General features: G+C 42.8%; 1 protein-coding gene across 4 annotated transcripts in view; it reads right to left on the bottom strand.

The window, feature by feature from the left end:
• Positions 1-16,303, bottom strand: part of osbpl5 (oxysterol binding protein-like 5) — an 89,483-nt gene that overhangs the window by 23,086 nt on the left and 50,094 nt on the right. For all 4 annotated transcript variants that reach the window (XM_079809870.1, XM_079809869.1, XM_079809868.1 and 1 more), the window contains exons 9-11: positions 1,742-1,943; positions 304-488; positions 109-190 (exon numbers count right to left, since the gene is read on the bottom strand). In XM_079809870.1, coding sequence (XP_079665996.1) covers positions 109-190; positions 304-488; positions 1,742-1,943 — 469 coding nt within the window. The remainder of the gene's footprint in view (positions 1-108; positions 191-303; positions 489-1,741; positions 1,944-16,303) is intronic.

Here is a 16,303-nt window from a genome sequence, read left to right as displayed (position 1 = left end):
ATATCCCAAAATATGCATAAAATTACAAAACTATGGAAGCCTGGTTACTGTGTTATGCTTTATGATTCTTAAATCTCAATCCAAAAATGAGCACTTCACCCAACTTGCCTTTGGTTTCTTGTAGAATCCTGACAGATACCAGCGCAAGACCTGCTTCATCCTGCAGTATGGGCTCTCCTCCGTCACAGCCCTGAAACAAAAATATATAGGATGATTATTTCTTCTCCAACAAACCCAGTGATACCTTAAAATGCTAGTTTTTAGTGGGTCTGGCTGCTGTAGTGATGCTAATGAGGTACTTACTGGGACAGCAGGTCAGCATGGTAATAGTAATCTGACAGCTTGTCCAGAAAAGAACGCGGTTCCAGGATAAACGTTGGCAAAACCACTTTAGACAGGTCCATCCCTGGCCTCAGCTGCTTCAGGAGAGTCCAAATTAAACCCTTATTCTCATCTGAGACCGTCTCGACCTGGGACGCCTCGCCAGCCTGTGATGACAACAGAATATAAGTCGTTGTGGATAAAAGCATCTGCTAAATGCAAAAAGGTAAAATGTTAATGCAAATGTAAAAAAAAGACCCATTGTCATTAGTAGCGGCCTTTGCTATGTTTCAGCCGTTTCACTTGCTTTGCAACAGAAGGGCCCTCCGCTTGCACACGAAAAAGAGCCCCACCATCACACCGCACACACACCAGGGTCGGAAATTAACGGGGGCTTGGGGCAAAAATGCAACCAAATTTTATAAAAATGAGGGCAAATATGGGGCAAAATTGTCTCTGTATGACTTGATTTTAATATTTATAAGCAAAAGGCAACCACAGTGCTGTCTCCCAATTATAAGCATGGGTGCAAACGTGATATTGATTTTATTACAACACTTCAATAAACAAGAGGTTAATATTAGCGGACTAACATTTTAGAGTTTTTGCTCTATTTAAAAATTAAAATAGTTCCAAACACATCCACAGAAAAGCTGCTGTGCATATCAGAGCAACACAGTGATGTTTCGTATACTGAATGAATCCACGGCTGTGTCTGAAATAGTCCCCTATACCCTCATTCACTATTCCCTACATTAGTCCACTAATACAGTTCACTTGAAGGAGTGAATTAAAACGAGTGAGTGAATTCGGACACAGAGTCACCGCTGTTTTTGCATAGTTTATGCTTGCTGTTTAACAATCATTTAAAACTTAGCAAACTGGCAGCTCCAGTAATAATGAAAATATTTATCTTGAACTCAGTCATGGAACCTAGCATGTATAAAGCTTAATTAAACAATTTGATAATCAATTAAAAAGGAATTTATACCTGTATGATATTACGCTGTAGCCACATTGGACCAGCGGTTTGGAAAATAAATGGATGGATGATTCAGCTGCAGGCGCCATCTTCTAATCAGACGTGGGAATTCATTTGACTCACACTCTATGCATTATGGGTATTCTCTAGCTGTTGAGCGTACGTTATTGTGGTGCATTGTGGGATTGAATGAGTACACTCGATAACGTCCACTATGGTTTCAGACACCACTACAAATGGATGTTCCCTCAAATAGTGATCTATATAAGGGTATTTTATTGGTTAACAAACAATTTCTCTTTGTTTTAGCTTGTCTTCACTGAACAATGTCTAATTAATTTACTGCATAACCGAAACACAAATAACTCTGTGCTGGTTAGACAAATCAGTTCATTCAGACCAAACAGAGACTGTGATAAAGCCATATTAAGTTATCACCTCTCCCATTTCTTCATGGGCTTCTTCAACAAATGCTGTTGCCTGGAGGCACACGTCATCCGATTGGTCCATATCGCTCTCCTCAGTCAATCTGCCTCCATTCTCATTGGCCGCATTGTCAGAGTCTTCATGCATCTCCCTCTCAGATTTGTCTGAGTTGGCATCATTCTCCATATGGTTTTCCAACATGGAGTCATTCAACCTTTAAAACACACAAACAAATGACCATGTGAGATTTGTTTCAGGTGCAATTTGCGCAATTAATATGATATTAATTAAAAGTTTGCTTTTGAACAAATAATTTCCTCCGATGTCTGTTCTGCTTTAATAGAACTAGTTGTGAATAAATCGCCGGGTCCTGACCATATTGCTCCGTTGTTTTTAAAATTAGCGGCTGATTTTATTTCTCCTTCGCAAGCGTATTTATTTAATCTTTCTTTGTTAACTAACACAATTTCTCAGATATGGAAGTCAGCATTTGTCAAAAGGAGGCGATCCTTCTTTAATGTATTTAAGCTTTGTATTTTCTCAAAACTGCTGGATAAAAGTAGTTAGTGAACAATTGACACGGTACCGAAATAGCCATCATATTTTGTCTATTAACCAATTTGGATACAGTACCACTACGGCTGTTTTAAAAGTCTTAAATTAAATAGTGGAGTCCTTAGATGACAAGAAGCATTATGAAAAATGCAATTTTGTGGTTCACTGCTTACTTAAAGGGAAGAACCCAATGTGTACAGGTGGAAGGTATTCAGTCAGATACTTTGGATGTTTTTACGGGAGTTCCTCAAGGATCAGTGTTGGGGCCACTATTATTTAGTATATATATAAATTGTCTTAATATTGATAATGAAAGGTTTCATTTTTATGCGGATGACTATTATTTACTGTTCAGCTCCCTCTAAGCAGCAATCTGTGGCTTTACTACAATCTGTTTTTGATATCATGCAAAATAGGGTGTGTGCTTTAAAGCTGGTCTTAAACGATAAAAAACGAAATGCTTGTTATTCTCAAACTCTAAAACTTCCTCAGAAAATTCCCTTGCTCGAAGGACTTCTCAAGGGAGTTTGATAACATCAGTGACGGTGTATCAATACCGTGGTATTATTATCGATAACACATTACGTTTTAGTTAACATATGACCTATCTGAGACAAAAACAAGACAAAATTTGGATTTTATTTTAGAAACAAGTTATTCTTCTCATTCGATGTGAGGAAGAAATTAGTGTCTGCTACTTTTTTACCAGTTATTGATTATGGGGATGTAGTTTACCAGCATGCTCCTTCTTATCTTCTTGGCTCTGAGATTTATCACTGATTGTACATTTTCAACACACCACTGTGATTTATACAAAAGAGTTGCTTGACCATCGTTGAATATCCGAAGAAAGATCCACTGGTATTTGCTGATCTATAAAGCCATATTGGGTTATCTAACAACTTATCTTTGTTGTTTTATTCAACGGAAACTTCATGGCAATTATTCATCACGTGCTAATTATAATCTTTATGTGCCCTTTGTCAGAACTGAGCTTGGTAAAACGTCCTTCAAATATGCCGCCACCTCAGATTGGAATTTTCTCCAGACTGAGATGAAGCTAAAAGAATTGGTGACTTGTAGTTATTTTAAAATGTTACTACATAACTCCGAGAGTCAATTAATGGTGTGTAATTGTTTTTAAATGGTTGTATGTTTTATGTTTATATGTAACTTTGATGTATAATATGCAAACTCAGCTGTCTATCTTGGCCAGCACACTCCTGCAAAAGAGGAGTGTTTATTCTCCTGGTTAAATAAAGGTAATACAGATATTTATTCTTTCATTCACTATTTCATTTATTCTTTAATATTAATTGTTTATTCTGCTTCTCCCTTTTGAAATAGATTTTTTATGTTCACGTTTAAAGCATGTCAAGATCAGTTGCCAAAGCAACAAATCACATGACGATCATCTTCATGAGTAATTTGAAGGACAAGGCCGTCACCATGGCCACAAGAGGTTTATTACATGAGCATGAATGTTTTTCTCAAAATTCCTTTGTCCCATTTAATGCTTCAGGCAAAAAAATCTCTAACGAAAAATATGAAGCATCTGACTAGTAAAAAAGGTCTTGCATTAGTAATCTGACCATAAGCAAAAAGCATGACATTAAATAATCTCTTTGTGTCCAACACTCACACACACACAGATAAGAGCATATGTCCTGCGTCGCTGGCTGTCAGCAGACCAAACAAGAAATGTGTCCTTACCTTGCCAAGAATATTTTATTCCTGAAACTCCAAAGATTGATAAAAAAAGAACAAAAACACAGAAACGTCTTTGTTAACAGTCAAAACACAATGATTTCCCCTTATATTTCCTGTTTCGACTGGTGTTTGCACAAGAAAGCTCCGCAGTAATGTGTTTTCCGAAGCTGTTTTTCCAGCTTAACAGCTTCTCTGACGTGTGCACACGCTTGTACGAGCGTGTTTGTTTGTGCTGATGGTGGTGTTGGGTTTACATTCCCCTCATCTCTTCCTGCTCCCCTGCCTTTCACGTAAACCTTTAGGGCACAGTTGATTGGACGAGAGCTTCAAAGTGGCTAGAAAGAGGTTGGGTTTAGAATACATAAATGATTGCCAGCTCAAGGATGTCACTGGCAAACAACGTCTATTCCTCTTCCTCTCAGGTATGCAAACACTATGTAATTTAAATACACTTTGAATCTTATTTGATTATTTTGCAGTGAATGTAAATGAATTATTAATGTTGGTTGATATAATGTCATTGTTATGGGCCTGCATTTCAGATATTGATATCTAATTTATGACACATCAACATTTGTTTATGATCACATCATTACAAGTGATGTTTGCTAAACCACACAGACTTTTCAAATGCATAGCAACATGCTATAAACCAAATCAAAAATAGACCAGAAAACACAAAAAAAAAATTATATAATTATTTTAGCAAACAGACACCTATCACAGGCTGGTCTGCAAAGGATGACGAAGAGTAAGGTTTAGAATAAATAGTATCATTAGCTTTTAATTCAATAATATAACGAAAAGGAAAAAAGCAACAGTGTGTACTGAAACACATGCAACACTAGACAATGAACACAGAACTGAAGGTTTTAAATACACAAAATAATGAACTCAATGCAAAACAGGTGTGCTCTAATTAGTAACCTAATGAGTAACCATGACAACTGATGAATAATGTGCAAACAGACACCTAGGCAGATGGCAACAATGAGAAACATAAGAGTCCATGATATTTAAACTAAAACTAACTAAACGTGACAGAAACGTGATGGAGCCAAAGGGGTGGAGGGATGAAGCACAGCAAAAGGCCCAGAAATCTGTTGCGCAGGCCGAGTGATGTCTGACCAAGGTGGAGCTGGAGGGATGAAGGAGCGTGGTGGAGTTGTGAGGAAGACGATCACTGGTGGAGCCAAGGGAGCGAGGAGCCAAGTCGACCGGTCGATGGGCCGAGGTAGAGACACAAAGGTGGCGGCCCAAAGCGAAGTGGAGATGGTGCCTAGCAGATCCTAGGCAGAGCAGATCTTAGGTGGAGATGACTTAAAGTATAGTTTCAACAGTGGAGCCAAGGGACTGATGGTCGCCAGTGAAGGCGGTGCCGAAGGACTGACTGATCTAGGCAGAGGAGGTGGGAGATGGAGGCAGGAAAGGGGTCTTCAACAATACTGAAATATTAAAACTCATCTTCATCACCGGTAGTGAGATTTTTAGGTTCGGTAGAACCGGTGGTGATACAGTTTTTACACAGGGCAGGATCAGTTGTGTAACGGTCTTTGAGCTGGACAGGACCAGTGGTGAAACATTTGAGCTGGACAGGACCAGCGGTGAAACATTTGAGCTGGACAGGACCAGCGGTGAAACATTTGAGCTGGACAGGACCAGCGGTGAAACATTTGAGCTGGACAGGACCAGCTTTGAAACAGTCTTTGAGCTGGACAGGACCAGTGGTGAAACATTTGAGCTGGACAGGACCAGCGGTGAAACAGTCTTTGAGCTGGACAGGACCAGCTTTGAAACAGTCTTTGAGCTGGACAGGACCAGTGGTGAAACATTTGAGCTGGACAGGACCAGCGGTGAAACATTTGAGCTGGACAGGACCAGCGGTGAAACATTTGAGCTGGACAGGACCAGCGGTGAAACATTTGAGCTGGACAGGACCAGCGGTGAAACAGTCTTTGAGCTGGACAGGACCAGCTTTGAAACAGTCTTTGAGCTGGACAGGACCAGTGGTGAAACATTTGAGCTGGACAGGACCAGCGGTGAAACATTTGAGCTGGACAGGACCAGCGGTGAAACATTTGAGCTGGACAGGACCAGCGGTGAAACATTTGAGCTGGACAGGACCAGCGGTGAAACAGTCTTTGAGCTGGACAGGACCAGCTTTGAAACAGTCTTTGAGCTGGACAGGACCAGTGGTGAAACATTTGAGCTGGACAGGACCAGCGGTGAAACATTTGAGCTGGACAGGACCAGCGGTGAAACAGTCTTTGAGCCCGACAGGACCAGCGTTGAAACAGTCTTTGAGCTGGACAGGACCAGCGGTGAAACATTTGAGCTGGACAGGACCAGCGGTGAAACATTTGAGCTGGACAGGACCAGCGGTGAAACATTTGAGCTGGACAGGACCAGCGGTGAAACAGTCTTTGAGCCCGACAGGACCAGCGTTGAAACAGTCTTTGAGCTGGACAGGACCAGCGGTGAAACATTTGAGCTGGACAGGACCAGCGGTGAAACATTTGAGCTGGACAGGACCAGCGGTGAAACATTTGAGCTGGACAGGACCAGCGGTGAAACAGTCTTTGAGCCCGACAGGACCAGCATTGAAACAGTCTTTGAGCCCGACAGGACCAGCATTGAAACAGTCTTTGAGCTGGACAGGACCAGCAGTGAAACAGTCTTTGAGCTGGACAGGACCAGCGGTGAAACATTTGAGCTGGACAGGACCAGCGTTGAAACAGTCTTTGCAGGGCTCCAGACTAACTTTTTTCACTTGGAGCACAATGGCCCCCTACTGAAAATTTTAGGGGCACAACCAGAAATTTTAGGGGCGCACACCGTAAATCAACATGCTAACCAAATCTACTAATGTCCACTGTATTACTAATAGGGATCGGTATCATTAAGGTTTAAATGGTATTACTACTCTTACCGATACTGCTTATCGATCCGGTACTTTAACAGTATTCTTATCGGTTCTTTTTATTATACTTTAAATATCTTTTTTTTTTTTTATAAAAAAAAAAAAACACAATTAACAACATAATTAACATGGCTTTACAATCTGAAAAGTAAAATATCTATAGCAAAAGAAACCGCAAAGTTTGAACAAAAATATAAAACATCTATTTGTAAATGGACCAGTGTGCAGGCATTCGGAAGGTCTGCTAACATTAATATTACAGTAAAGAACAAACCTACAAAGAAATCTAATAAAGTAATGAAATGTAAAATAACACTGCATAGTTTTCACTGTATAAATTGATAGATTAATGCTTATAAAGTTATTAATTCAAGAGATGTGAATATTTTCTATTTGCCTTTTGTTCGATTCGAATGAATGGCTCAATCGTCAGCAGGTTTATTAGACGCTGCCCCTTTAAGACCGATCAATGTAGAACTAATAATATCATATTCTCCTATTTCTTCAAACTATTTACGCCCATTTAAGATATAAACTGTTAAAATAACTACTCTCCAATCCGGTCATTTTGACACCGGCTATTTGTTGTTTATTTGATGGTTTAGACGCGCACACGAAGCCTAAAATATTAAGTGCAAGTCGGTCCATTTCGCAGCACACACATATAAGCCGCCTTGAAGTTGGAAACAGCGTCTCTTGCGCGGATTTTTGTGCATTTAATAGCTCTTTATTATCAAACACATCCCGCAGTTTAGCAACAGTAGAGACTGCAGTTTACAACAATCACTGATTCTGAGTTAAGTTTAGGTTTAGGGAGAAATGACAGCGGAGCTGTGAAGGGAAGGATGAGCTCGACGAACACTGCTATAGGAATAGTTTTACCTCATACCGTCTTTTTATAATTCTTAGAAGCCAAAATCGAAAATAAAATTAGATTAATATCACAGCACATCCCTAAAGTTTAAGCAGACTAAACTTTTGTGTAGTTCTCTTGGCCATCGTCACTCATTAAGCTGACTGTGGTGTTGTGTTCGCTGTAGCTCCACATGAGAGAGCTCACTCGCTTTCTCTCTCGCTTTCTCTCTCTTTCTCTCTCTCTCTCTCTTCTGGATTGCGAATGGCAAAAATGCATCACGGACAAATGGTTTAATATGATCTCATATAGAAACGGCTGGCAAAGATAGAATTTGCCAGACATAACGTCTATCAATTATAATTAGTAAGTGCATTTTCTTAATTTCTCCAGTACCGACAGCAGGCAAATTTACTGGTCGCACATGTGCGACTGGATGTAAAATTCAGTCGCACACTCTCAAATTTTAGTCGCAAAATGCGACCATTTAGTCGCACTCTGGAGCCCTGAGTCTTTGAGCTGGACAGGACCAGCAGTGAAACCGTCTTTGAGCTGGACATGACCAGCAGTGAAACAGTCTTTGAGCCCGACAGGACCAGTGTTGAAACAGTCTTTGAGCTGGACAGGACCAGTGGTGAAACATTTGAGCTGGACAGGACCAGCAGTGAAACAGTCTTTGAGCCCAACAGGACCAGCATTGAAACAGTCTTTGAGCCCGACAGGACCAGCATTGAAACAGTCTTTGAGCTGGACAGGACCAGCGTTGAAACAGTCTTTGAGCCTGACAGGACCAGCGTTGAAACAGTCTTTGAGCCTGACAGGACAGGCGTTGAAACAGTCTTTGAGCTGGAAAGGAACAGCGTTGAAACGGTCTTTGAGCCCGACAGGACCAGCATTGAAACAGTCTTTGAGCTGGACAGGACCAGCAGTGAAACAGTCCTTGAGCCCGACAGGACCAGCGTTGAAACAGTCTTTGAGCCTGACAGGACCAGCGTTGAAACAGTCTTTGAGCCTGACAGGACCAGCGTTGAAACAGTCTTTGAGCTGGAAAGGAACAGCGTTGAAACAGTCTTTGAGCCCGACAGGACCAGCATTGAAACAGTCTTTGAGCCCGACAGGACCAGCATTGAAACAGTCTTTGAGCTGGACAGGACCAGCAGTGAAACAGTCTTTGAGCCCGACAGGACCAGCGTTGAAACAGTCTTTGAGCTGGACAGGACCAGTGATGAAACATTTGAGCTGGACAGGACCAGCATTGAAACAGTCTTTGAGCTGGACAGGACCAGTGGTGAAACATTTGAGCTGGACAGGACCAGCATTGAAACAGTCTTTGAGCCCGACAGGACCAGCGGTGAAACAGTCTTTGAGCCTGACAGGACCAGCGTTGAAACAGTGTTTGAGCTGGAAAGGACCAGCGTTGAAACAGTCTTTGAGCCCGACAGGACCAGCATTGAAACAGTCTTTGAGCTGGAGAGGACCAGCGTTGAAACAGTCTTTGAGCCGGACAGGACCAGCAGTGAAACAGTCTTTGAGCCTGACAGGACCAGCGTTGAAACAGTCTTTGAGCTGGACAGGACCAGCGGTGAAACATTTGAGCTGGACAGGACCAGCTATGAAACAGTCTTTGAGCTGGACAGGACCAGTGTTGAAACAGTCTTTGAGCTGGACAGGACCAGTGTTGAAACCGTCTTTGAGCTGGAAAGGACCAGCGATGAAACCGTCTTTGAGCTGGAAAGGACCAGCGATGAAACAGTCTTTGAGCTGGACAGGACCAGCAGTGAAACAGTCTTTGAGCCCGACAGGACCAGCGATGAAACAGTCTTTGAGCTGGACAGGACCAGTGTTGAAACAGTCTTTGAGCTGGACAGGACCAGTGGTGAAACATTTGAGCTGGACAGGACCAGCAGTGAAACAGTCTTTGAGCCCAACAGGACCAGCATTGAAACAGTCTTTGAGCCCGACAGGACCAGCATTGAAACAGTCTTTGAGCTGGACAGGACCAGCGTTGAAACAGGCTTTGAGCCTGACAGTACCAGCGATGAAACAGGCTTTGAGCCCAACAGGACCAGCATTGAAACAGTCTTTGAGCCTGACAGGACCAGCGTTGAAACAGTCTTTGAGCTGGACAGGACCAGCGTTGAAACAGTCTTTGAGCTGGACAGGACCAGCGTTGAAACAGTCTTTGAGCTGGACAGGACCAGCGATGAAACAGTCTTTGAGCTGGACAGGACCATCATTGAAACAGTCTTTGAGCTGGACAGGACCAGCGATGAAACAGTCTTTGAGCTGGACAGGACCAGCAGTGAAACCGTCTTTGAGCTGGACAGGACCAGCGATGAAACAGTCTTTGAGCTGGACAGGACCAGCAGTGAAACAGTTTTTGAGCTGGACAGGAACAGCGATGAAACAGTCTTTGAGCTGGACAGGACCAGCAGTGAAACAGTCTTTGAGCTGGACAGGACCAGTGTTGAAACAGTCTTTGAGCTGGACAGGACCAGTGGTGAAACATTTGAGCTGGACAGGACCAGCATTGAAACAGTCTTTGAGCCCGACAGGACCAGTGTTGAAACAGTCTTTGAGCTGGACAGGACCAGTGGTGAAACATTTGAGCTGGACAGGACCAGCAGTGAAACATTTGAGCCCAACAGGACCAGCGTTGAAACAGTCTTTGAGCTGGACAGGACCAGCGGTGAAACAGTCTTTGAGCCCGACAGGACCAGCGTTGAAACAGTCTTTGAGCCCGACAGGACCAGCGTTGAAACAGTCTTTGAGGCCAACAGGACCAGCGGTGAAACAGTCTTTGAGCTGGACAGGACCAGCGTTGAAACAGTCTTTGAGCTGGACAGGACCAGCGGTGAAACATTTGTGCTGGACAGGACCAGCATTGAAACAGTCTTTGAGCCTGACAGGACCAGCGGTGAAACAGTCTTTGAGCAGACCATAATCGACAGTGATGAGGGCTTTAAGCTGGGCAGGTACAGTGGTATTGAAGGCTTTGGGCTGGGCGGAATCAGCGGAGAAAGTCTGTCATCATCTTCAAGCTCTCCATTTCCCATCAGCTCATATGTAGAAGTCGCCACACAAACCTGTGGATCGGGCGGCGACACTCGGCTCCAGGACAGATGTGGCTTCAAGCTATAGCTCCGTTGGGAGCATTGACATTGCCTCAGGGTCCGTGGTGGGCATCAGCATGGTCTCCAGCTCTGCGGTGGCCTTTTCTGCCGTGGGGTAGTGCTCAGGCTCTGCAGTGGCCGTATGCGCACTACAGACAACAGAGGATCACCTCTCTCCAGGTTCCTTTTCCCAGGAACCTGGAGAACTCAAGTCTGTTAACTCAAGGGGGCTTTAATAGGTTGCCCCCATCCAGTAAAGATATTTTATTGTCTCATCATCAAAGTTGGATCTTGCAGCCAGTTGACTAAAGTGGGCAGAGTACTCCAAGATAGAGAAATTCTCACGGGCTAAGTCGATGAGTTTTGTTGCAAAATCCATTTTCTTCTTTTAGTGGTTTAATGTTCTGTCACAGACTGGTCCGTAAAGGATGACGAATAAATAGTAGCATTAGCTTTTCATTCCACAATATAACAAAAAGGAACAAAACAACAGCGTGTACTGAAACACGTTCAACACTAGACAATGAACACAGAGAAATTAAGGTCTTAAATACACAAGATAACAAACTCAATGCAAAATAGGTGTGCTCTAATTAGTAACCTAAATAGGAACATAGACAGATGGCAAAAAAGAGAAACATACGTGCCAGCAACTAACTTGACTTGACAACGTCGTCATTGTCAGCTTATCAAAGAAAATAAAAATACAGCTTCTGCTGTAGATGTTAGCGAAGAAATGTAGAGATTGGAGAGATGAGATTAAGAGATTACTAAGAGATATTTGGTATGGTATATTTGCTGTAACCAAGTGTACTGATTAATTAGTGTCACGTCTGATCTGTGTTTGTGTTTTGCTTCAGTTGGACTTTGAGTTTTGCACTGTTCTCAGTTCAGTTTCCGGTTTTCTTTGTTCATGCTCATCTGTTGCGATGGTTTTTGATTTACCCTAATGTGTCTCACCTGTGTCTAGCTAATTATCTCGTTTAGTCCCTAGTGTTTCTCTAGCTGTATACTAGATATACAGGTGCTGGTCATATAATTAGAATATCATCAAAAAGTCGATTTTTTTCACTAATTCCATTAAAAAAGTGAAACTTGTATATTATATTCATTCATTCATTACACACAGACTGATATATTTTAAATGTTTATTTCTTTTAATTTTCATGATTATAACTGACAACAAAGGAAAATCCCAAATTCAGTATCTCGTAAAATTAGAATATTACTTAAGACCAATACAAAGAAAGGATTTTTAGAAATCTTGGCCAACTGAAAAGTATGAACATGAAAAGTATGAGCATGTACAGCACTCAATACTTAGTTGGGTCTCCTTTTGCCTGAATTACTGCAGCAATGCGGCGTGGCATGGAGTCGATCAGTCTGTGGCACTGCTCAGGTGTTATGAGAGCCCAGGTTGCTCTGATAGTGGCCTTCAGCTCTTCTGCATTGTTGGGTCTGGCATATCGCATCTTCCTCTTCACAATACCACATAGATTTTCTATGGGGTTGAGGTAAGGCGAGTTTGCTGGCCAATTAAGAACAGGGATACCATGGTCCTTAAACCAGGTACTGGTTGCTTTGGCACTGTGTGCAGGTGCCAAGTCCTGTTGGAAAATGAATTCTGCATCTCCATAAAGTTGGTCAGCAGTAGGAAGCATGAAGTGCTCTAAAACTTCCTGGTATACGGCTGTGTTGACCTTGGACCTCAGAAAACACAGTGGACCAACACCAGCAGATGACATGGCACCCCAAACCATCACTGACTGTGGAAACTTTACACTGCACCTCAAGCAACGGGGATTGTGTGCCTCTCATCTCTTCCTCCAGACTCTGGGACCCTGATCTCCAAAAGAAATGCAAAATTTACTTTCATCAGAGAACATAACTTTGGACCACTTTTTTTCCTTTTTGTCTTTAGCCGAGGCGAGACGCTTCTGACGCTGTCTGAGGTTCAAGAGTGGCTTGACACAAGGAATGCGACAGCTGAAACTCATGTCTTGCATACGTCTGTTCGTAGTCGTTCTTGATGCACTGACTCCAGCTGCAGTCCACTCTTTGTGAATCTCCCCCACATTTTTGAATGGGTTTTGATTCATAATCCTCTCCAGGGTGCGGTTATCCCTATTGCTTGTAGTGTACACTTTTTTCTACCACATCTTTTCCTTCCCTTCGCCTCTCTATTAATGTGCTTGGACACAGAGCTCTGTGAACAGTCAGCCTCTTTTCCAATGACCTTTTGTGTCTTGCCCTCCTTGTGCAATTTAAAGGCCTTTGCAGGTGTTTTGAGTTAATCAGCTGATTAGAGTGTGGCACCAGGTGTCTTCAATATTGAACCTTTTCACAATATTCAAATTTTCTGAGATACTGAATTTGGGATTTTCCTTAGTTGTCTGTTATAATCATCAAAATTAAAATAAATAAATGTTTGAAATATATCAGTCTGTGTGAAATTAATGAATATAATATACAAGTTTCACTTTTTGAACGGAATTAGTGAAATAAATAAACTTTTTGATGATATTCTAATTATATGACCAGCACCTGGACACCTAATTTTCAGTTGTTCTTTGTCAGTTCTTGTTGTTACTTGATTGTTCTGTATATTGTTTTTTATTTCCTAGAGCCAAAGAGGTGTAATATTGAGTTGATTTTAATTAAAAAACTGCTTGCAAATAGATCCATAATTTCTTTGTGCATTTTGCAACACCTGGGTGATAGAAGAAGTGACCAGAAAAAAAATGGATCTAGCAGCAGTTTAAATCCTCCTCTCCCAAGGGGATATGTCCCACGTGGAGCATGTGCAGATCTGGTCCCTCTTATCCATTACGATGACAACAGCCCCAGCATGTTTTTCCGACGAAAGCACACCTGCCCTGAGATGGACCTCAAGGGACCTTCCAGGATTATTTGGACTGGGTATTTTTCCAATGAGGATCCCCTTACATCCCTGAGAGTGAGGAGGATCTCAAATCGCCAGAGGCCACCGACCATGACCATCATGTGCTGTAAGCCTGAGCCCACGACATGAACCCCATGGCAGACCCGAAGCCTGAGCCTATCTTTGCCCCAGAGCCCAATGGGAGGTCTGACCAGGTGCATGAGCCGGCAACACCGTCCATCCAAGTGGGCATCCTTGTGGAGTACAAAGGCATAATGCGGAGCCCCGCCCATACTCCCGCCACTGAGGGTAAGCTGAGCACCAAGTCTGTATCTTCGCCAAGCACTATATCAGTATGGTTTATGATGCTCCCACCATGTCTCCCACTTCCACCTCCTCTCCCTGTCTCGTATCGGCCAAGGAGACCATTTTTAACTCTTAGCCTGTACTGTATCGGCCAAGGAGGATGTTTTTGAATTCCCTTCCTGCCCTGTCACGGCCAAGGAGGCAGTCTCGTAACCCTCTGCCTGTGTTACCTAGAGTGTTTTGGCCCTGTCTCCGCTGGCTCCATTCAGACCTTGGACTTCTTCACAGGCTCCACTCATCAGCTTGGATCCACCTTGGGTTTCCTGTTCACAGGTTCCCCCCCTGGTGTGTCGGCTCTCTGGCTCCACCTTAAACATCTAAGCACCTCACTCCACCTAGGTTTGTTGACCAATCGACTCCACCTTGGCTCCTCGCTCACTCAGCTCCACCTGGGATTATCATCCTTAGGCTACACAGGGCTTCCTCGTCCCTTCGGCTCTATCTTGACTTCCGGGCCTTTGTCTGCACCTCAGCCCTCCACACCTTCAGCTCCATTGTGCTCCTCTTTCCTTCTGGCTTCACCTCAGTCCTCCAGCACTTTGGCTACACCTCAACTGCTCCTCACAACGGCTTGAATATTCAGTGTCACCCGGTCTCTTTGGCTCACCGGCTCCACCTCTGTCAGTTGTCCATCTGGTTACGCCTGGCATTTCTACCATGGCTCCACCATGGCTCCTCCCTCAATCAGCTCCACCAAGGTTCTTCATCCTGGAAGTACTGTTTGGGGTCACTTCCTGGCTCCCACTGTCATCTCCTCCCTGGATCCTCCCATAGTCATCTCCTCCCTGGCTTTTCACTCTTCTTGGGTTGTAACGTTTACCAGTTTGCATGCTCATCCTAAGCCCCTACCCGCCCTCCTCTGTTGGACTGTTGTTTAAAGACATGTGGACACCCCTTTTTGATTGGGGGAGGAGGGGGGGTGCTGTAATCTCATGTCTGATCTGTGTTTTGGTTCAGTTGGACTTCGAGTTTTGCACTCTTCTCAGTTCAGTTTCCTGTGTTTATTTTGTCCGTGCTCTTCTGTTTCCATTTTGATTTGCCCTATGTGTCTCACCTGTGTCTAGTTAATTATCTTGTTTAGTCCCTGGTGTTTGATTATCCTCATTTTCAGTTGTTCTTTGTCAGTTCTTGCCTTTATTTTGGTTGTTCTGTGTATTAGGGCTGCTCGATTATGGAAAAAATCATAATCACGATTATTTTGGTCAATATTGAAATCACGATTATGTAACACGATTATTTCACATGACTTTGGGAATGTGTTGTATTTATTAAAAATACACCTTTCAACGATTCAATTGAAATTGTAACATTTGTTGTACTTTTTGAACTATTAAAATAAATAATATAACATATATTCAAATCAAAGTATAAAAGTATTCACGTAAAAATGATAATCACAAATAAATAAGATCAACAATATGGTTCGGCTAGATATGCTTTTCAGGTACGTCTAACATTAGTTTTCAGGTACAGAAATGTCTCAAATGTAAAATAACTGCATATTTGAGTGCATAAATTAAAGATGAATCCTATTAAACTTACAAAAGCTATTCAATCCGGATCGGATATGCGTCGTCTTTCTCGACTGTATAAAGTTCACTTAAGGCATATACAGACTATGTCTGCTAGGATACTCATCAAGATGGACATGTTGACATACGTTTTGTGTGAGTTTGTCCGTTCAAGAGCAAGACTTGAAAGAGAACTCATATTTGCGCGCTGAGAGACGTGTGCGCGCTCTCGGATGAGCACAGAGATACATTTCCTCACAGCGCGCGCGGCTTCTCATTCGCGTCTTCTGTCACTAAACCCGGGTGATGACGGTGAAAACGACTGGTCATATTCAAACATACGACAGCACTCGCATGCATTGAACAAAGTTTACAAAGAGAGAATTATTTGAAAAATATGAGGGGAAAAAAGGACGTTTACACGGCACCCCTGCTCTCGTCAGTTTTTGTTTCTTTATTAGATTGTCATAGGTCACTCTGTGTTTAATTTTCAAGTGGTTAAACAAATTCGTGGTGTTCCCTTGCGTTGCAGCCACTACCATGTAGCAAATCTTGCACGTAACATGTTTCTGCTCGTCATCTGATTCCTCGAAGCCAAACTGTTCCCAGACAACGGAGTTGGTTTTGCCTTTTTTGCTCACCAAACGCTGCTGTAACTGCCCTCC

The sequence above is a fragment of the Gobio gobio genome, assembly GCF_949357685.1.
Source record: "Gobio gobio genome assembly, chromosome: 25".
Lineage (NCBI taxonomy): Eukaryota > Metazoa > Chordata > Actinopteri > Cypriniformes > Gobionidae > Gobio > Gobio gobio.
The sequence above is the reverse complement of the archived record's forward strand: the minus strand, read 5'-3'. Positions and strand labels throughout refer to the sequence as shown.